The sequence below is a fragment of the Oncorhynchus clarkii genome, chromosome 28 (assembly GCF_045791955.1).
Source record: "Oncorhynchus clarkii lewisi isolate Uvic-CL-2024 chromosome 28, UVic_Ocla_1.0, whole genome shotgun sequence".
NCBI lineage: Eukaryota > Metazoa > Chordata > Actinopteri > Salmoniformes > Salmonidae > Oncorhynchus > Oncorhynchus clarkii.
The window spans coordinates 28,288,968-28,311,895 of NC_092174.1; the positions used below are offsets into that span (position 1 = coordinate 28,288,968).

At 42.7% G+C, this 22,928-nt stretch overlaps 1 protein-coding gene across 1 annotated transcript in view; it reads right to left on the reverse strand.

The window, feature by feature from the left end:
- Positions 1 to 1,174: 1,174 nt before the first annotated feature.
- LOC139386839 (voltage-dependent R-type calcium channel subunit alpha-1E-like) overlaps positions 1,175 to 22,928 on the reverse strand; it is a 66,597-nt gene continuing 44,843 nt past the window's right edge. Inside the window, exons 26-47 of the mRNA XM_071132689.1 lie at positions 20,307 to 20,403; positions 19,736 to 19,896; positions 19,263 to 19,400; positions 18,811 to 19,012; positions 15,871 to 16,035; positions 15,515 to 15,625; positions 15,293 to 15,373; positions 14,556 to 14,675; positions 14,283 to 14,348; positions 14,092 to 14,183; positions 13,754 to 13,928; positions 13,405 to 13,532; positions 13,098 to 13,194; positions 12,778 to 12,895; positions 12,409 to 12,516; positions 12,213 to 12,313; positions 9,961 to 10,070; positions 8,155 to 8,257; positions 7,009 to 7,119; positions 6,385 to 6,520; positions 2,858 to 3,027; positions 1,175 to 2,652 (exon numbers count right to left, since the gene is read on the reverse strand). Coding sequence (XP_070988790.1) covers positions 2,107 to 2,652; positions 2,858 to 3,027; positions 6,385 to 6,520; positions 7,009 to 7,119; positions 8,155 to 8,257; positions 9,961 to 10,070; positions 12,213 to 12,313; positions 12,409 to 12,516; positions 12,778 to 12,895; positions 13,098 to 13,194; positions 13,405 to 13,532; positions 13,754 to 13,928; positions 14,092 to 14,183; positions 14,283 to 14,348; positions 14,556 to 14,675; positions 15,293 to 15,373; positions 15,515 to 15,625; positions 15,871 to 16,035; positions 18,811 to 19,012; positions 19,263 to 19,400; positions 19,736 to 19,896; positions 20,307 to 20,403 — 3,136 coding nt within the window. The 3' untranslated portion in view covers positions 1,175 to 2,106. The remainder of the gene's footprint in view (positions 2,653 to 2,857; positions 3,028 to 6,384; positions 6,521 to 7,008; positions 7,120 to 8,154; positions 8,258 to 9,960; positions 10,071 to 12,212; positions 12,314 to 12,408; positions 12,517 to 12,777; positions 12,896 to 13,097; positions 13,195 to 13,404; positions 13,533 to 13,753; positions 13,929 to 14,091; positions 14,184 to 14,282; positions 14,349 to 14,555; positions 14,676 to 15,292; positions 15,374 to 15,514; positions 15,626 to 15,870; positions 16,036 to 18,810; positions 19,013 to 19,262; positions 19,401 to 19,735; positions 19,897 to 20,306; positions 20,404 to 22,928) is intronic.

The window sequence follows — 22,928 nt, forward strand, 5'->3', positions numbered from 1 at the left end:
AACCGGAAGGTTGCAAGTTCAAACCCCCGAGCTGACAAGGTACAAATCTGTCGTTCTGCCCCTGAACAGGCAGTTAACCCACTGTTCCTAGGCCGTCATTGAAAATAAGAATCCGTTCTTAACTGACTTGCCTGGTTAAATAAAGATAAAATGTGGTCTAGTGGTCTAGTGTAAAAAAACATTCAGCAAAATGTTTATTCCTGACCTTACCCAGTCATTAGAGCCTTATAGAGAGTTATATAAGGACTGGAGTTGACCATTGGTCTACATCAGATACCTAGACAAGCAGCCACATAACTGCAATTAAGGATACTTTTCTTGGAATTTAGGAAACTTTTATTCATACTGTATATACAACTATTTTACACATTTAAACCAAACAACTATTTGGATTCAAGGAACTTATTATACAATTCTGTTGTTTGGTTAAGTGAGTTTCACAGAATCATTACCCTTTTTCAGGCAAATAAAACAAATACATATACATGTACCTTAAATGAACATTCCAGAAATATCCTATTCCGTCCTTCAAGTGTGTTGTGAGCTGAAAGGGATGTGTTCTCTTACAATATTGCAGAAAGCATGGTATAAATGTACTGTACATTATTAGTAAACCATTCTAAATAACAGGTCAAATCAGGTGTGTTGAAAACATCTTCCTACATGTGTCGTCTGTAATGGCTCATACAGTATTTTAATAAACCAATCTAGGTAGAAAATATACAGTTGCAGTGAGGTATCTGACACATACTGATTACATGGTAGGCTAATGAAGAAGAGGAGAACATGGATGGCTACATTGATGAGGAAAATACTCAAGTTCATTATTGTTTCTGGCCAGTTATTGACTCTGGAAGATGAGAAGGAATGAATCAGTCAAATGTTAAAAAAAAATATTGTAACATCTGAAGAAAAACAGGTACAGTACAGTACATCGACAAGATGAAGGTAGGTTCAAGACAGCCACAGGTTCTGCTGGTTTTCCTATTGGCTTAATAAAGGTTTGGATAGAAGCCATGTTCTGGGTATAGTCCTAGTCATTTGGTTCTCTAGAGTCCTGTTCATAACAAAGCCCTATCTTTCAAATCACACTAGATATTTAGGCATTCTGAAAAATAATGTATAATTTTATTGAAAGCAATTACATTTCATGACCTTGTTGGTTGCTGTCCATTGTCCTGCAAGTTGGTAAAAAAAGAAGAAATCATACAGATTTCCAACAGAAGACAATGTGCCATTCACTTTTCTGCTTGTATTAATGATTGTTTTATTCCTTTAAAAAATGACAACAGGAGTTACATGGTTTACGTATGAATAGATTCTTATTAAAGAAGTGTGTTCCCTTTGTAGACAGTAAAGGGATAGGAAATATAATGGCGGAGGGTGCAAAATGTCAAAAACAAACCCAGTTCTACTCAAATTTGAAAAAACATTGCTTGATCAATTATTGTTTGGGTGTATTTTGTTACATAGACATGACTACATTTCATTCATTTATAAAGTACTTTTACAGTTACCCTTCTTTATGGCCATGTATCCTACTCAAGACAATCAAGTGGTACTGGTGGTAAATTTATAGGAAAAAACCCCACATGTATTTACAAAAACCATGGCTTTCAAAGACATTGTTACTCCTTATTTTTCACATAGTTACATATTCACACCCCACACACACCGTTAAGAGCAACACTGAATCAATGCCAGAGAAACACCTTCAGATATGACAATACCTATTGACACAAATTACAATTCTATTCATTTAATCTCTTTTCTGTCCATCCAAGGCTATTTGAGGTTTATTATTACGCTCTTTATTTTGATAGTCAGAATATAAATGAACCACAGTCAAATATTTGTGGGTAGATATTTATTGTACATTTTTTTGTGTGGATTTGAAAGGGATTCCACTTGCAAAAGTCAAAAACAATGTTCTTATTTTTTGTTCTCCTCTCACATTTGAGCAAACATACTACAATCACACAGGTATGCAGTAGTAAAGCAAGAGAGTGACAAATGTCCCTTTTCCATTATAATGTAATACAACTTTAACTCTTTACTCCCTACACTCCTTCTTCACCCCTCCTCCGCCTCCACTTCTTCCTCTTCCTAGCAGCGGTCGTCCTCTTCTGTGTCGCTGAGAGGCTCACAGCCCGCAACAGAGACCGTCTGAGCCAGGCGTTTCCGGAAGTGTCCATTGGGGACCTGCCAGCTGCTCCTGGAACCCCGTCGAGCGGAGCTGAAGCTGGAGCTGGATGTGGAGCTGACCGTGTTAGCACGTCCCAGGCTGGTGGCTACCGCCGCCTCGAAAGTCAGCGTCTCCATGAATCCGGTGGGGTCCAGACTTTGCTCGTCCTCCTGCAGGGCCAGGTAGGGCTCCGACGGGTAGCGACGCAGGGGAGAGCCCTGCTGGTGGCGACGGCCCCTCACCCCACTCTGTCCCTCTCCCCCTGCCCGGTCTCTGGAGGCTTCCCCTCTCCTCTGAGTCTCTGGGCTGCCCCTGTCGTCATCATCGTCCCCTGAGGGAGGGTGCGTGCGACACACCAGAGGAGAGTAGGAGATGTGGGGATGGGAGCGTGTTGAGGTCTGGGACTGAGGGCGGCGGCTAGGGGTACTAGATTCAGAGGTGGGGAGGGGGCTGTCGGAGCTGTTGCCCTGGACACATGAGTGGAAACACATTTAATACAAATGTCTGACTGTTTTTTTATAAGTGTGTATGTGGCCTACCAGTTCTTCAAATGTGGGTATGTGTTTGTGTCTAGTTGGTCTAAACTAGTGTTTGTGGCTTCAGGTGGTACTACTGGTGTATGGGTCTTTAATATGTGTCCTTGGTAAAGCATCCTGCATGTGTGTGGCCTACCTGTTTGTCCAGGGGGTGTGTGCGCTCACGGCTAGGGGAGCGTGAGGGTTGCAGGCTCCTCTCCTCGGAGGTACAGCGGGACGTGTCTGGGGAGAGGAGATGGCGGCGCTCTTTAGACCTCCCGCGCTCCTTCTCCGTATCCAACTGCCTCTTCCTTTCTGACCGCGACACTGGATGAGAAAGAGGAAGACCATGGCAAGGAGCACAGAGAGAGGGGTGCAGCAACAGATAAACAGAGAGGGGGACAGAGAGAGACAACAGCAGATAAACAGAGAGCGAACAGAGAGAGACAGCAACAGATAAAGAGAGAGGGGACAGAGAGAGACAGCAACAGATAAACAGAGAGGGGGACAGAGAGGGACAGCAACAGATAAACAGAGAGGGAACAGAGAGAGACAGGAACAGATAAAGAGAGAGGGGACAGAGAGAGACAGCAACAGGTAAACAGAGAGGGGGACAGAGAGAGACAACAACAGATAAACAGAGAGGGGACAGAGAGAGACAACAACAGATAAACAGAGAGGGGGACAGAGAGAGACAACAACAGATAAAGAGAGAGGGGACAGAGAGAGACAGCAACAGGTAAACAGAGAGGGGGACAGAGAGAGACAACAACAGATAAACAGAGAGGGGGACAGAGAGAGACAACAACAGATAAACAGAGAGGGGGACAGAGAGAGACAACAACAGATAAAGAGAGAGGGGGACAGAGAGAGACAACAACAGATAAACAGAGAGGGGACAGAGAGAGACAACAACAGATAAAGAGAGAGGGGACAGAGAGAGACAACAACAGATAAACAGAGAGGGGACAGAGAGAGACAACAACAGATAAACAGAGAGGGGACAGAGAGAGACAACAACAGATAAACAGAGAGGGGACAGAGAGAGACAACAACAGATAAACAGAGAGGGGACAGAGAGAGACAACAACAGATAAACAGAGAGGGGGACAGAGAGAGACAACAACAGATAAACAGAGAGGGGGACAGAGAGAGACAACAACAGATAAACAGAGAGGGGGACAGAGAGAGACAACAACAGATAAACAGAGAGGGGGACAGAGAGAGACAACAACAGATAAACAGAGAGGGGACAGAGAGAGACAACAACAGATAAACAGAGAGGGGACAGAGAGAGACAACAACAGATAAAGAGAGAGGGGACAGAGAGAGACAACAACAGATAAACAGAGAGGGGACAGAGAGAGACAACAACAGATAAAGAGAGAGGGGACAGAGAGAGACAACAACAGATAAAGAGAGAGGGGACAGAGAGAGACAACAACAGATAAACAGAGAGGGGGACAGAGAGAGACAACAACAGATAAAGAGAGAGGGGGACAGAGAGAGACAACAACAGATAAACAGAGAGGGGACAGAGAGAGACAACAACAGATAAAGAGAGAGGGGACAGAGAGAGACAACAACAGATAAACAGAGAGGGGACAGAGAGAGACAACAACAGATAAAGAGAGAGGGGACAGAGAGAGACAACAACAGATAAAGAGAGAGGGGACAGAGAGAGACAACAACAGATAAAGAGAGAGGGGACAGAGAGAGACAACAACAGATAAACAGAGAGGGGGACAGAGAGAGACAACAACAGATAAACAGAGAGGGGGACAGAGAGAGACAGCAACAGATAAAGAGAGAGGGGACAGAGAGAGACAACAACAGATAAACAGAGAGGGGGACAGAGAGAGACAACAACAGATAAACAGAGAGGGAACAGAGAGAGACAACAACAGATAAACAGAGAGGGGGACAGAGAGAGACAACAACAGATAAACAGAGAGGGAACAGAGAGAGACAACAACAGATAAACAGAGAGGGGACAGAGAGAGACAACAACAGATAAACAGAGAGGGGGACAGAGAGAGACAACAACAGATAAACAGAGAGGGAACAGAGAGAGACAACAACAGATAAAGAGAGAGGGTATGATCAAAATACAGGATTGAGGCTACATGCTTGCGCCCATAAGTCGAACAATTAGCCTACAGTAAACAGTGTAGATCAATAGATAGCAATGTTGTCAGTACACTGTAGATCAATAGATAGCAACGTTATCAGTACACTGTAGATCAATAGATAGCAATGTTATCACTACACTGTAGATCAGTAAACAGTGATGTTATCACTACACTGTAGATCAATAGATAGCAATGTTATCAGTACACTGTAGATCAATAGATAGCAACGTTATCAGTACACTGTAAATAAATAGATAGCAACGTTATCAGTACACTGTAGATCAATAGATAGCAACGTTATCAGTACACTGTAGATCAATAGATAGCAACGCTATCACTACACTGTAGATCAGTAAACAGTGATGCTATCACTACACTGTAGATCAGTAAACAGTGATGTTATCATTACACTGTAGATCAGTAAACAGTGATGTTATCACTACACTGTAGATCAGTAAACAGTGATGTTATCACTACACTGTAGATCAGTAAACAGTGATGTTATCACTACACTGTAGATCAGTTAACAGTGATGTTATCACTACACTGTAGATCAGTAAACAGTGATGTTATCACTACACTGTAGATCAGTAAACAGTGATGTTATCATTACACTGTAGATCAGTAAACAGTGATGTTATCATTACACTGTAGATCAGTAAACAGTGATGTTATCACTACACTGTCGATCAGTAAACAGTGATGTTATCACTACACTGTAGATCAGTAAACAGTGATGTTATCACTACACTGTAGATCAGTAAACAGTGATGTTATCACTACACTGTAGATCAGTAAACAGTGATGTTATCATTACACTGTAGATCAGTAAACAGTGATGTTATCATTACACTGTAGATCAGTAAACAGTGATGTTATCACTACACTGTCGATCAGTAAACAGTGATGTTATCACTACACTGTAGATCAGTAAACAGTGATGTTATCACTACACTGTAGATCAGTAAACAGTGATGTTATCACTACACTGTCGATCAGTAAATAGTAACATTACCACTGCACTGTAGATCAGTAAATAGTAACATTACCACTACACTGTGAATCAGTAAACAGTAATGTTACCACTACACTGTAGATCAGTAAATAGTAACATTACCACTACACTGTAGATCAGTAAATAGTAACATTACCACTACACTGTAGATCAGTAAATAGTAACATTACCACTATACTGTAGATCAGTAAATAGTACCATTACCACTACACTGTAGATCAGTAAATAGTAACATTACCACTACACTGTAGATCAGTAAATAGTAACATTACCACTACACTGTAGATCAGTAAATAGTAACATTACCACTACACTGTGAATCAGTAAACAGTAATGTTACCACTACACTGTAGATCAGTAAAGAGAATGTTGATGACAAGTGGATAATCATTGATGCACTTAGGATAAAGACATAAAAAAGACATGGAAAAAGAATAACTCTTTAAACATACAAGAACCACACACGAATACCACCCCTCATCATGCCAGTGGGACTGATAAGAGGAGAGGTCACGTGAGTAGAGAGTGGAGACTGACCAGCAGCCTTGTAGCTCTTGTGGCGTGGTCTGTACAGTCTATCAGGACTTTTCTTCTCCTCCTGCCTCAGGCCATTCACCCTCTGGTCAGCCACAGCGGACGAGGACCGCTTCATAGAACCACCTGCCATCTCGGTCTGCACACGCACACACGCACACGGACATACACACAGAGGAGAAGACAACCAAATACCCACAAATACCATAAAATACGTTTTATTACTTTGGAAGAAATCCATCCATAATTTCTATCCATGCTCACTATTCCAGGCAATTAACAGGTCAACTAGAGCGCTTGAACTGCCTAATTTCCACCCTCAACTCATTGTGAAGAGAAAGACAGAGAGAGAGGTCAGGCCAAACATACCAGTAACCCAGGATCAATAAAACACAATTCTGAACCGCTAGCATTCCGTAGAAAAACATCCATGTTGATTATATCTCTCCAGACACACCAGCAGCAAACGGTAGACAGATAAAATCAATTTCTCTCTCTAAATGGCACAACCAGTGTAGCCTGGTCATTGTCTTCTGTCACACAGACATGCATGTCACACTCTGGTGCCCCCTTGCTGCCCGGGCCTTTCCGGCCCCTGGAGGAGTCAGTGTGGTCAGAGGGCAGTACCTGTGGCTCTACAGCCAGACGAGGCATGGAGGAGGCCCGTACACACAGCCCCCTGCCAAACGGGAGCTCCAGTGGGTCAGGAATCAACCCACTGCACTCCCCTGCACTCACCTATATCGGACCAGAGACAGAGAGAGGGGAGAGATAGAGTACAGTACAGTAGAGATCAGGCTGGTCAATTCAGTACTGGGACTAACTGCCTTTTGGGGTTCCAGCCAAGGAGGACTTCAGACAATGTTACATGGTAAAAATTTGCAAGGCCTTTCTGCAATTGGGTGAATCAAACCTAGGCCATTCCATTGTCACCAACCAATCAGAAGCCATTCCAGCCAAAGAGCCACAGATTAACAACCAATGACAACAAGGAGACTGACCCCAGAAAGATTGGGCAAAGCTGGAGGAGAAAGTCAGAGAGCAAGAGGAGATGGCAGCACAAGCACATCACTACAACAATAAATGAGAAGAGAGAGACCAGAACAACAATTGGGCCTACTGTTATACATACTCATGCAAGTTCAGATCTGGATACACCAAACATCCTGAGCCAGACAAGTTCACCTTTCCTTAAAGCCCGACATGACTCATGTAACTCCCTAGTGAAAATATACATAGAATAAGGCAAACAGTAACAGATATCCAGGGTCAAAGTCGTAACATTCTTATAGGGAAAACAGTACACTGAAGACTAGTTCAACCAAACAGCCTATAAACAGCACAATGAACAGCGAGAATGCCTGCATCTCCTTTAAACCTCCACTAATCAGACTACAACTTAGGCAGGGACAGAAACAAATAGAAACATGAATGCTGTGCTCTGCGATGCACTATTAGTATCTTCATTCAACCATTACTATTAGATAAGTGTAATTGATTCATTGTTGTCTATGAGTGGGTTGATATTTTGCGCTTTACCGCAAGAGGTTAGGTTTTCAACGGGCAGTATTTTATATTTTGCCCACAGCTGACTTTCTTTTTTTGGCTCCTAGCAAAGGGCTTTATAGAGCTATCATTGTACACTTACTAAATTATATAAAGGCTTCTTTGTGTGTGTACTTTGTGTAGTTGGTGTTTGTGCTAGTTTAGTGTGGTGTACAGTACTCCTGTGATGTGTTTCTACAGTACATTGGACTTGGTCCTTCTCGTTACCCTGGAGTGTTGGCTTCTGGTGTCCGTGTCAGAGGTCATGGGCTGCATGTTGAGCAAGTCCTGGGGGGAGAGAGGACTCAACGCCACCAGGCCTCCTCTGGTCCTACAGAGGGAGGCAAGTCACAGTGGAAATTCTGTCAAACACAAATGTGACTCATTTCAGGAAACTAGGCATATGTCGCACGTCACTACTTTAAAAAAAATATTATTATTACTCTTTTTTATCAAAATGTGTTTTTTGGCAGAAATGCCTTCTGGAACATGTGAACTTTCATGTGCCTTAATAACAAATTTGTATTCCATCCATAAATACGAATCAAATTCTCAAAGTACGAGCCTAGATGGTTTAGCCACGGAAAAAGACAGAAACCTTCCCGCTAGCCATGATTGGCTGTGATAATGGATGGGCTGGACATGCCGGGAGATGAGTTTGGATTGGTCTGCCATGTAGCATGCTTCTGTCTATAACGTGAGCTGTTCAGTATGTTTTGACAGCCCTTTCTACCACACCATTTTTTAAAGATATAACGTTAGCCAACGAGAACAACAAAAGTGTTGCAACTTTTCTCAACAACATTGCACACGCCACAGTCCGTGTGAATCGGAGTGACTTGACACAACGCTGGCCAAACAAGATGTAGCTACAAACAAAACGGAGTTAAATGGTTCCAGTCTACTGTGAAGTGTTTCTCCATGTATATGTTAAGAGTCTAGCTACATTTTCAGATATAAGTTTCTAATTTTGTGAGAAAGTTGTTTTTATTGCAAGCTAAAGCATACTGTTAGTTAGGTAAGCAAATACTAGCTTGCTGGCTCGCTAGCTAACATTATGTGTATGACCAGTGTAGTAATACTATTCGAATCAGAAATCAATTTGCATTGCTAGTTATAGCCTAATGTTAGCTTGCTAATATTGAACCTAGTTTGATAGCTTTAGCTACCTGCAGATTCACACTACAGCTATTACAATGTTTGTTTTCGCAGTAGTATGAGTTGGGATTATGCCGGTTAATTGTTTAGCTAGCTAGCTACCTAGCTAGCTACATGTCTAAACAAAAGACTCCACTTCGGCCGGATTATTACATGATCCATCAAATTAGCCAGGTGTGTCTGGGGGTGATTACGGCCATCTATTGTATTTCATGAACATGTGTACATGTCTACTAGACATGGCCCATCCACTTAGCTAGATGTGGCTGGGAGGTGGTTATAGCATTTCCTTCACATGACCAATCAATTTAGACAAGTGTGTCAGGTAAGTGTCATCTAATATTGATAAAATATTTATACAATATTTTTATCTGGACACTTTCTGTTTTAGATATTACTACTATGCAAGTAACCACTTCTGTATCCTGTGCATGTGACAAATAAACATAGATTTTATTTGATATAGCGTGTGTTTACCACATGGCCTCACATGTGAATCTTTAAAGAGATGGGTGAGGCTAAGGCTTAAGAGGGTGTGAACGATGCTGAATGGGTGTAGACAAAGAAAAGCTCTCCAGTAGGTATACCAAAACATTCAAGGGCCATTTTCTCAAAAGTGGGGTTACAAGTTTCAAGTATCAACTTTCAAAGCAGAATTACTTTCCCATTGTTTCTCAACTGCAGTGTATGACATACCATTTTCTAGCTCTGCGCCTCTACTTTAATCCAACGTAAAAAAAAACATTTAAAATGTTGCTACATAAGGCTGAATCAAGGGGGTCGGTCACAAATACTTACTAAAGGCACAAGGCACACACACACACACACACACACACACACGAATGCAAGCAAGCCTGCACGCACGGACTGACTCACAGGGCGGAGCCAGCACTGTGGGGCATGCAGGGCAGGGGCTGAGCATTGGACAGAATGTCTTCAGAGAGGGTCGAGGCATCCAGCCGCTGGAATGGCATCAGACTGGCCTTCTGTAGAGGAGACCACACCAAGCAATACATCACTACAGGCACTAGGTTGTGTCAACAGAGGCCAGATGCCATGGTAATGTTATACAGAAGAGGACTGTGGTATAAACACTGAGTGTACAAAACATTAAGAACACCTTCATAATATTGCGTTGTACCCCCATTTGCCCTCAGAACAGCCTCAATTTGTCAGTGAATGAACTCTACAAGGTGTTGAAAGCCTTCCACATGAATGCTGGCCCATGTTGACTCCAATGCTTCCCACAGTTGTGTCAAGCTGGCTGGATGTCATTTGGGTGGTGGACCATTCTTGATACACACAGGAAACTGTTGAGCGTGAAAAACCCAGCAGTGTTGCAGTCCTTGAGACAAACCGGTGCAACTGGCACCTAAACTCAGCAAAAAAAGAAATGTCCCTTTTTCAAGACCCTGTCTTTCAAAGATAATTCGTAAAAATCCAAATAACTTCACAGATCTTCATTGTAAAGAATTTAAACACGGTTTCCCATGCTTGTTCAATGAACAATAAACAATTAATGAACATACACCTGTGAAACGGTCGTTAAGACACTAACAGCTTACAGACGGTAGGCAATTAAGGTCACAGTTATGAAAACTTAGGACACTAAAGAGGCCTTTCTACTGACTCTGAAAAACACCAAAAGAAAGATGCCCAGGGTCCCTGCTCATCTGCGTGAATGTGCCTTAGGCATGCTGCAAGGAGGCATGAGGACTACAGATGTGGCCAGGGCAATAAATTGCAATGTCCGTACTGTGAGACGCCTAAGACAGTGCTACAGGGAGACAGGACGGACAGCTGATCGTCCTCGCAGTGGCAGAGCACGTGTAACAAGACGTGCACAGGATCGGTACATCCGAACATCACACCTGCGGGACAGGTACAGAATGGCAACAACAACTGCCCGAGTTACACCAGAAACGCACAATCCTTCCATCAGTGTTCAGACTGTCCGCAATAGGCTAAGAGAGGTTGGACTGAGGGCTTGTAGGCCTGTTGTAAGGCAGGTCCTCACCAGACATCACCGGCAACAACGCCACCTATGGGCACAAACCCATCGTTGCAGGACCAGACAGGATGGTTTTGTCTCACCAGGGGTGATGGTCGGATTCGTGTTTATCGTCAAAGGAATGAGTCTTACACCAAGGCCTGTACTCTGGAGCGGGATCAATTTGGAGGTGGAGTGTCCGTCATGGTCTGGGGCGGTGTGTCACAGCATCATCGGACTGAGCTTGTTGTCATTGCAGGCAATCTCAATGCTGTGCGTTACAGGGAAGACATCCTCCTCCCTCATGTGGTACCCTTCCTGCAGGCTCATCCTGACATGACCCTCCAGCATGATAATGCCACTAGCCATACTGCTCGTTATGTGCATGATTTCCTGCAAGACAGGAATGTCAGTGTTCTGCCATGGCCAGCGAAGAGCCCAGATCTCAATCCCATTGAGCATGTCTGGGACCTGTTGGATCGGAGGGTGAGGGCTAGGACCATTCCCCCCCAGAAATGTCCAGGAACTTGCAGGTGCCTTGGTGGAAGAGTGGGGTAACATCCCACAGAACTGGCAAATCTGGTACAGTCCATGAGCAGGAGATGCACTGCAGTACTTAATGCAGCTGGTGGCCACACAAGATACTGACTGTTACGTTTGATTTTGACCCCCCCTTCGTTAAGTGACACATTATTCCATTTATGTTAGTCACATGTCTGTGGAACTTGTTCAGTTTATGTCTAAGTTGTTGAATCTTGTTTGTTCATACAAATATTTACACATGTTAAGTTTGCTGAAAATAAATGCAGTTGACAGTGAGAGGACATTTCTTTTTTTGCTGAGTTTACTACCATACCCTGTTCAAAGGAACATACATATTTTGTCTTGCCCATTCACCCTATGAATGGCACAAATACACAATCCATATCACAAATGTCTCAAGGCTTAAAAATCCTTCTTTAACCTGTCTCCTCCCCTTTATTTACACTGATTGAAATGGATTTAACAAGTGACATCAATAAGGGATCATAGCTTTCACCTGGATTCACCTGGTCAATCTATGTCTTGGAAAGAGCAGGTGTTCATAATGTTTAGTACACTCAGTGTAAATAATGTGTATATGGTGTGTATAGCTGACCTGTGCTTCCAGCTGTGCTCTCAGCTTCTTGGCTTTGTTCTGTTTGAAGTAGTCCATGATCATCATGGAGGCATATATCTTACCTACTGTCATGTCAGAATCTGTAAAACACAGATTAGATTAGATTGCTAGTCACTGACTGACTGACTGACTCCTAGGTCTACCTCTCCATGTCTCTCTCCAGTGTGGGTCTGACCTTTGTTGATGGGCACCAGTACATCCAGGGTCTTCTGGGGGAGGTACGGCCATATCACACTGATCTCCTTCTGTAGCTCAGTGTCCAGAGCTACTCGGTCCTCCCCACCTGGACCACATTACAATAGATCTTTATTCAGCCATTATACACAGACAGGGGAAATGGTTAATGTTGCTAAATTTCCTGATTGAACTACTCAACCAATCACCAAGCCATTTATATGTTGAATCAGGTGTGTTACCGGTACTGGGCTGGACCAAAAGCCTGCATGCCCTAGGCAGTGTGGATCTCCAGGCTCAAGATGGAAGACCAAGTCTAAATTGGAAAAATTATGCAAATGCAGTGAGGTGTGGTGGTTTTAAACTCAACTCATTCCCTGACCTCGTGCGATCTTGATCTCCAGAGCGGTGCGGATGAGAGACATCAAGGTGGAGGTGAAGTGGACTGACATGTCCTCATCCACTGGCATGTTCATCAACACCAGCCTCTGTGGAGGGAGAGGGGAAAGGAGGGATGGGCGGAGAGAGAGTGAGGGAGGGAGAGATAGAGAGAGAGAGAGATGGAGGGCAGTAGAAAGGGAGGAAGAGAGATAGAGAGAATTCCACATGCTTTACAGTAAAACAACTGTAAAAAATATATGCCTATCCTAAATTTAAATGAATAAAATAAAGTAAGTGTTTATTCCATACCTTGTAGGCCATACCTCTGGGGCATTTCTTCCCCAGGCCCAGGGGTGGAGACATGTGGGTCAACATCTCATACATGGCGGTGTAATGTATACGCCCACTACAGAAGAAACAGGGAACATTAGGAAGGAGAAAAAGAGAGTTGAGGAGAAAATGTAAGGGTTAAGGCATTCATTTGGAGTTTGAAACAGAAGACGTTGGCCAGTCTAACACAGGAATTAAGGCAGTTCAGGCCTATTTAGCTTTTAGAGAGTCAATACACTGTCCTCTGCTGGGAAGAGTTGAGACATGGTGGTGTCTTCTCTCTCACCATGCTGCACGGTCGTACTCTCCCCAGACACGGACAAACTCATCCAGGTGATGAGGACCCAGGATGGAAGAGTCTCTGGTCAGATACTCAAAGTTATCCATGATCACAGCCACAAACAGATTCAGCATCTACAGAGTCACACAAGAGGAGAAGACGTGTGAGAGATAGCATCATGAACAATACTGATGTCCACATGTCCGTGCATACAATCCAAAGAATTGCTTTTGTGTATCTGTGTAGTACTATCAAAAATTGCTCGTCTATCAGAAAAATGGACAGTGAGGGAGAGAAAGAGTGCTGAGAAAGAGTGGAGGAAAGGAGAAACAGTTTATTCCTGCAGCGTCCTCACCAGGAAAGAGCTGAAGAAGATGAAGGAGACAAAGTAGCAGTAGGCAAAGTCAGTACCACAGCCTCCCTCGTGGTCAGGGGACATGGTCATGGGTGCCATGGAGGAGTCTGGCTCACACTCCTGCCCCCCCAGACACGATAGCATGATCTCCTGCCATGACTCCCCCGTCGCACTCCTGTGTCAATTAATGAGTCAATTAATCAAGCAAGCAAGCAAGCAATTTATCAACCAATTAGTCTATTAAACATTAACCAATATTTGAATTCATCAGTCAGCAAAATAATCTACATATAGTTTTGAATATATCTCAGCTTCTGATTCCTTCTCAATGCACCCACCTGAAGAGAAGCATCAGTGCACCGGAGAAGGTCTTGAAGTTGTTGTGCTGATTGATATGGTTTTCATCGTTCAGCTTGATGTTTCCAAACACCTTGTGTGGATCAAGTGAGAAACAAATGAAGCCGCAGTACAGCATCCTTTTTGTGGCTGAAGTTACCATTGTAAAGCATATAAGCTTCGGAGGTCTTACCTGCATCCCAATGATGGCATAGATGAAGAACAGCATGGCGATGAGCAGACAAACATAAGGAAGAGCCTAGAGCAAAGAAGAGATACAAATAAAGAAGAATGATTTGGTTTTCCCAAGAACACACACCAGCAGCCGAGTCCCATCTGTGTGTGCAGTGGCCAGCTGGGACTAAGGACATACAAAATAAAGACAGACTACTGGTTCTATTAACAAAGTCAGATATTTCTTAAGTGGACATGACAGATGGTAAAAGCAGGGGAGAACATGGCTGACCTTGAAGGATTGTACGAAGGTCCAGAGCAGGATTCGTATGGTGTAGCCCTGCCTCAACAGTTTGATCAGTCTGGCAGCCCGGAACAGCTTCAGGAAACTCATATTGAATGTGTTTATTGACTGAGGTAGACAGACCACAGGAAATATAGAAGTCAGAATCACTTTTATTCACCAAGTACATTCATACATACCCAGAATTTGTCTTAGTGAATAGGTGCTGTCAGCAATAGACCACAGGAGGTTGGTGGCACCTTAACTCGGGAGGACGGGCTCGTGGTAATGGCTGGAGCGGAATCGGTGAAATGGTATCAAATACATCAAACATGTGATTTCCATTTGCTCTGGACCAACCATTATTATGAGCCGTCCTCCCCTTAGCAGCCTCCACTGCTATAGACAAACATACAGATACTATACAGACAGAGGAATTTACACAAAGTCAACATACAGAATATTCTATATAAATACAGTAAACATAAAACTGATGTATGACGGCAAGGTGGAGACCGCAAGGCATATACGGAACAGAGAAGTGTTCGGGGACAGAGAAGACAGAACATACCCATAGGCAGATAGGGATATATAGAGATCGATTTGATTGATGGCGAGTAATTGAACAAGTAAGTTCACAACTTTAATAGCCTATTTTTACTGAGAGAAAAAGCTTTACAGCATTACCAGCTCATGAATCACAGTGGTTATGAAGTAAAGGTTAAAGAGCTAAAGTGAAACATTACCTGTAAATCCACAATGATCTCAGTGATGCTGCCGAGCACAGTGATGAAGTCAAAAATATTCCAAGTGTCTCGAAAATAGTTCTGTCAGGGGGAAAATGAGCACCATTATACAAAAGCAAGCCTCCTTTCTTGAATGGAAATGATTCTACCATAACATGCTACCATGTCCACCATAACATTCATTTTCCCAGTTGGACAGTTTAGTCCTGTTGTCTTGCTCACCACAAAACCAAAGGCCATGATCTTGAGGATACACTCCAGGGAGAAGAGAACAGTGAAGGCCGTGTTCAGGTGCTTCAGTACCGTGTCATATGCTGCTGGAGCTGAGTAGTACTGCGGACAAACAGGACACATTCAGAGTGAGACCGGAATGTATCGAACAGTGATGGCAAAGAAGTGGGTTACATGTTTAATACAAAGAGACAGAGATGTGTCATATTCAACTGTTATCAGACAAAGAGGGTTCCAAAGGGCTTGCTCCTATGGATTTGAGACTTTGAGAGTGAAACTAAATTCTAACAAAGGCCTGCACATATGTCATGTTTATAAACTGTGTTACAAAGACATAGGCTCCATACCTTCATCATGAGCACCACAGTGTTGAGGGCGATCATGACCATCACTGTGTACTCAAACGATGGTGACGCCACAAAGTGCCACAGTCGGTACTGGAAGGTCTGTCTGTTCTGGGGCATGTAGCGCGTCAGGGGCTTGGCACTGATGGTAAAGTCAATGCATGCCCTCTGACGGAGAGAGAATAAAAAGAAGAGGAAGAAATCAGGAATGAAACTGTGAGATTATTGTGATCAATCAAATGTGTATATCTGATCAAGGTAACAAGATGGTTATTGTAGGTCAGGTATTCCCAAACTGGGGTATGCCTACCCCCAGGGGTATGCCTACCCCCAGGGGTATGCCTACCCCCAGGGGTACGCAATGCTGTCAGGGGTAAGCCAAATAAAAATGTGATTCACATTTTTTTTATATAATAATAATAACTTACATTTTTTTCTTCACATTTTCAAACAGTATATTTATATTTTCCAACAGGGCTATACATTTGGATGAGTTTTTATCTCTTGCATGAGTAGCCTCGTTTCACTGCCAAAAATAAAATTAAACCATCTAGTGTTCATCGAAATAACAACACAATGTCAAATACAGGTAGCCTAGTCAAATAATTAACATCCAATCACATTAACCGTTACTCTCTTGTGGGAAATCTTCACTCTTGAGCAGACATTTAGAAACGAAACATGACAATTTGAAAAATAAGCCACAGGAGTTTTTTGAGCGAGAATAAAAGCAACATTCGAGTAGTAAGACAACAACACTGTTTCACGACACATCAGTGACATGGCAGGAGATGTTTTGAAACAATTACTGCTTCCCATACAAGCCAGTGAATTCTATGCGTTACAGCTGGATGAGTCAACAGACGTGGCGGGCCTGGCACAGCTCCTGGTATATGTCTGTTACGTTTATGGGGGTCATTTAAGGAAGCAGCCTCTTCTGGAAACCACTGGAAACCAGGACAACATGAGAGGATATTTTTAAAGTACTGGACATCTTTGTGACATCAAATGGACTTTGTGTTGGTATCTGTACTGATGGCACAAAAGCCATGACAGGGAGACATAGTGGAATGATAACCTGCGTGCAAGCAGTTGCTCCCGACACCACTTGGGTCCACTGAGAGGCTCTTGCTGCCAAGGGAATGAATGACTGACAGCTTGAAAGACATTTTGGAGACTACAGTGAAAATGGTTAACTTTGTTAAAGCAAGGCCCTTGAACTGTCGTGTATTTTCTGCATTATGCAATGATATGGGCAGCGACCATGTAATCCTTTTACAAAAGTGAGCTGGTTATCAAGGGGCAAAATATTGACACGTTTTTTAAAATTGAGAGACGAGCTTAAAGTTTTCTTTACTGACCATAATTTTCACTTGTCTGACTGCTTGCATGATGACGAGTTTCTCACACGACTGGGTGATGTTTTTTCTTGTCTGAATGATCTGAATCTGCAGGGACTCTCAGCAACTATATTCAATGTTCGGGACAAAACTGAGGCTATGATTAAGAAGTTGGAGCTCTTTTCTGTCTGCATTAACAAGGGCAACACACAGGTCTTTCCATCATTGTATAATTTGTTGTGTAAAAATGAACTCAAGCTTACTGTCACGTGTACTCCCTCTCCGGCCTCTAGGTCATCAGGCTGCTCGTTATGGAGCACACCTGTCACCAGCGGGACGCGCATAATGACACTCACCTGGACTCCATCATCTCCTTGATTACATGCCCTTTTATATATCACTCCCTTTGGTTTCTTCCCCAGTCATCACTGTTTCTGTTCCTGTTCCATGTTGGTGTGCTGTTTGTGTTACATGTTTGTTTCATGTATTTATTAAATGTATTCACTCCCTGAACTTGCTTCCCGACTCTCAGCGTACATCGTTACACTTACGGACAATGTCAAATGTGATATAGCGAAGCACCTGAGTGAGCTGGGTGCGCAATCACGCAGGTACTTTCCCGAAACGGATGACACAAACGACTGGATTCGTTATCCCTTTCATGACATGCCTCCAGTCCACTTACCAATAACTGAACAATCATCAAAATTGCAACAAGCGGTTCTGTGAAAATTTAATTTAATCAGAAGCCACTGCCAGAGTTCTGGATAGGGATGCACTCAGATTTTCTTGCCTTGAAAATCACGCTGTTAAGACACTGATGACCTTTGCAACCACATACCTATGTGAGAGTGGATTCTCGGCCCTCACTAGCATGAAAACTAAATACAGGCACAGACTGTGTTTGGAAAATGATTTAAGACTGAGGCTCTCTCCAATACAATCCAACATTGCAGAGTTATGTGCATCCTTTCAAGCACACCCTTCTCATTAACCTGTGGTGAGTTATTCACAATTTTTGATGAACAAATAAGGTTTTACATGTAAGATGGCTAAATAAAGAGCTAAATTATTGATTATTATATTATTATAAGTGCCCTGGTCCCATAAAAGCTCTTTGTCACTTCCCATGAGCCGGATTGTGACAACTCACACTCATTCTTATGTTTAATAAATGTATCGTATAGTGTGTGTGTGGGGAGGCTTACAATGATGGAAAAAAAAAAACATTTGAGAGTGCGCTGACCCTGGTGCTAGAGAGGGTACGCAGCTGGAGGTTGAACGTTTGAAAGGGTACAGGACTATAAAATGTTTGGAAACCACTGTTTAGTGAATCAATTTCATGAAATCCTGTGTTTATTTTTGTGTTGTAAGAATGTATGTACAAGTTGAGTATTTGTATTTATTATGGATCCCCATTAGCTGTTGCCAAGGCAGTAGCTACTATTCCTGGGGTACAGCAGTAAGGTGCCACCAACCTCCTGTGGTCTATTTCTGGCAGCACCTATTCACTAAGTCAAATTCTGGGGTTATGGGGTCCAGCAGTATGTTTAAGCTATAGTAGAATGGGAGTGCATCTGTGTGCTGCTTTTCTGTCCTGTACCTCGTTCTTCTCCAAGCTACACTCCTCCATCATCTTATCACCCTGTTCCTGGAAGGTAATGATGATGAGAGCGACGAAGATGTTGACAAAGAAGAAAGGGAAGACCACAAAGTAGACAACGTAAAAGATGGACATCTCCATCCTGTTGCCCCGACTTGGACCCATGTCCTCCTCTGTCACGTCCACAGAGTGCTGCAGAACCCTGGAGGTAAGGAGGGAGAGAAAAAAAGTAGAGCGAGATAGGGAGGGAGAGAGAGAGAAGGAGAAGGAGAGACAGAGAGAGAGAGAAGGAGACCGAGAGAGAGAGAGAGAGTAGCCAGAGAGAGAGCGAAAGAGCGAGAGAGTGAGAGAGAGAGAATAGTAAGAGGCAAATGTCAACATTCTCTCTGAATCCCATATCAGTTGCATTCATGTTGTGTTAGAGCATAGTGCTGGGAACATCAGGGACTTACTGCGGCCAGCCCTCTCCAGTTGAAACAGTGAAGAGAGTGAGCAGAGCCCAGCACACGTTGTCATAGTGGAACTCATGCCTCTTCCACTCCCTCTTCTTTACTTCCTTCTTGTCTCGAGCGTAGTCAATGTAGTAACCTCTGTGAAGAACAGGACAGAGGTTAAAGGACAGAGACAGAGGAGGTAAGGATTCCTCTGATCACTCACCAATTTGAAATGGGTGTTGTGTGGACGATTGTGAATAAGTAAACGATTTGTTGTCTTTGTTTGTTCCAGTGTTTGTACTGTAAGTGGAAGCTGCTGAGAGGAGAACGGCTCATTATAATGGATGGAATGGAGTAAATGGAATGGTATCAAAAACATGTTATTTATGTGTTTGATACCATTCCATTCAGTCCATTCCATCCATTATTATGAGCCGTTCTCCCCTCAGCAGCCTCCACTGGCGTACTGTACATCTGTGTGTTGGACTCACTGGCACTCCTTCTCTGTGTCCATGGAGCTGTCAGTGCAGTAAAAGAACTTTCCCTTGAAGAGCTGAACGGCGATGACAGCGAAGATAAACATGAAGAGCTGGTAGACGATGAGGATGTTGAAGACGTTCTTCAAAGATGTCACCACACAGTCAAACACCGCCTGTATAGGAGGAGGAGAGGAGGAGAGGATACATGGTTCCACGGATAGAAGGTAAAAACCCACATTCTCTGGAAATTCCCTGAAAGATTTGAAAGATTTCATTCATTTTAATGAAGGACCTTTATGGAAAAACCCCTTGGATATCACGTGATCTTAACGCAAAGTTAATATGATAACGTGACAACATGTAAAGCAACATGTGATAACATGAAACTACACATGTGAAATCATGTGATTTTCCACATGTGAAATCATGTGTTTTTCCTGTAAGGGGAGCCAAGGTCAACAAAGCATTGGCATTGGTAGACAAGGTTGGGGTCAATTCCATTTCAATTCAGTCAATTCAGGAAGTAAACTGAAATTCCCCAACCATGTTGGTATATGAACATAAACACAGTACAGTATGGTACCTTGAGTTTGGGGAGTCTCTTGATGGTCTTCAGAGGTCGTAGGACTCTCAGAACCCTGAGGGACTTGATGGTTTTGATGTCTCTGCCTTTGTTGTTCCTGTTGATGCAGACATGTGTTTTAGTGTACTGTGGACTCACAGGGAAGAAACACAAACACACATAGATGCACGCATGCACACACACATGCACGAGCGAGAGCACACACACACACACACACACACACACACACACACACACACACACACACACACACATCTCACAAACACACAAGTGTTCACACAAATTAACAAAGGTCTTCATTTATTTTTTGTCATTTGAATTCAGTAAAATGTTTCAAATATTTGTAGCTGAGTGAGAAGTATCCGAAAAAAAGACATGGTGAATCGTGTACAAGAAGTATATGTATGAGAATTCTATAAGAAGTTCAACAGGGAATTGTATGAGAATTCGATGAGAAGTGCATGAGAATTCAATGAGAATTTTCTGAGAATGAGAAGTGTGTGCTTTACCCAATCACATTCCTGGAAGCCCCAACAGTGATAAATTCCACAGGAACAACAGAGAAATAGAAACATAAAGAGAGATCCACAACGAGCACCGCTCAGAGGATCACAGCTATATCCACAACAGAGAAATCAACACACAGTCATATCTACATACAAGGCAGGGGAGAAAAACACATTCATTAACCTCGCAAACCAGAACTAAATCCTGTGTGCGCTAGCTACTGAACTTGATGATGTTATTAGTCTGTTAGCCTACAAAAGATTGAAAGTTCATTAACATGTCCACTTACATTTTAGTCATTTAGCAGACGCTCTTTGCAGAGCAATTAGGGTTAAGTGCCTTGCTCAAGGGTAGATCCACAGATTTTTAACATTGTCAGCTCAGGGATTCAAACCAGTGACCTTTCGGTTACAGGCTAAACACTATTAATTGCTAGGCTACCTGTCGCCCCTTGTCAGAGGGAAAGAGTTATTACAAAGACATAGGAAATGCAATATTTCGATCACTGCATGAGGCATCAACTAGAAGACGCATAATATATGTTGAGATATGCTACAGTGCAGTCAGTATATAATAAAAGTTCTGCTACTCTGCTACAGTGAGTCAGTGTGATTACTCATCCAGCAGCAGAAGCCTTGTGAGTGTGACTCATGTTTAGGGTTGCAGAGGAAGGGTATAATACTGGAAAAGTTTACCAGTAAAGTACCAACATTTTGCTAACTTTCATTTTGGGTGGAATTTTATCAGATGAGATCCAGTGGCCTTTTGGGTACATCAGATTATCACAGGTATCTGTATTTATCTGTGTGGCCTACAGTAATATACAGTACCAGTCAAAAATTTGGACACACGTACTCATTCAAGGGTTTTTCTTTATTTTTACTATTTTCTACATTGTATAATAATAGTGAAGACATCAAAACTATGAAATAACACATATGGAATCATGTAGTAACCAAAAAAAGTGTTAAACAAATCAAAATGTGTTATATTTGAAATTCTTCAAAGTTGCCACCCTTTGCCTTGATGAAAGCTTTGCAAACTCTTGGCATTCTCTCAACCAGATTCATGAGGTAGTCACCTGGAATATATTTCAATTAACTGCCAATCAGTTGTGTTGTGACAAGGTAGTGGTGGTATACAGAAGATAGTCCTATTTGGTAAAATAACAGCTTAAATAAGCAAAGAGAAAAGACAGTCCATCATTACTTTAAGACATGAAGGTCAGTCAATCCGGAAAACTTCAAGAGCTGGCTCTCCTGAGGACCGCCACAGGAAAGGAAGACACAGAGTTATCTCTGCTGCAGATTATAAATTCATTAGAGTTAACTGCACCTCAGATTGCAGCCCAAATAAATGCTTCACAGAATTCAACTCACTGCCTTCCTGACGACAAACAATGTATACGAAATGATTCAGTCTGGTTTTAGACCCCATTATAGCACTGAGACTGCATTTGTGAAGGTGGTAAATGACCTTTAAATGGCGTCAGACCGAGGCTCTGCATCTGTTCTCGTGCTCCTAGACCTTAGTGATTGATACCTTTGATACCATCGATCACCACATTCTTTTGGAGAGATTGGAAACCCAAATTGGTCTACACGGAAAAGTTCTGGCCTGGTTTAGATCTTATCTGTCGGAAAGATACCAGTTTGTCTCTGTGAATGGTTTGTCCTCTGACAAATCAACTGTACATTTCGGTGTTCCTCAAGGTTCCGTTTTAGGACCACTATTGTTTTCTCTATATATTTTACCTCTTGGGGATGTCATTCGAAAACATAATGTTAACTTTCACTGCTATGCGGATGACACACAGCTGTACATTACAATGAAACATGGTGAAGCCCCAAAATTGCCCTCACTAGAAGCCTGTGTTTCAGACATAAGGAAGTGGATGGCTGCAAACTTTCTACTTTTAAACTCGGACAAAACAGAGATGCTTGTTTTAGGTCCCAAGAAACAAAGAGATCTTTTGCAATGCTCTACTTTCCGGCTACCCGGATAAAGCACTATATAAACTTCAGTTAGTGCTAAATACGGCTGCTAGAATCCTGACTAGAACCAAAACAATTGTTTATATTACTCCAGTGCTAGCCTCCCTACACTGGCTTCCTG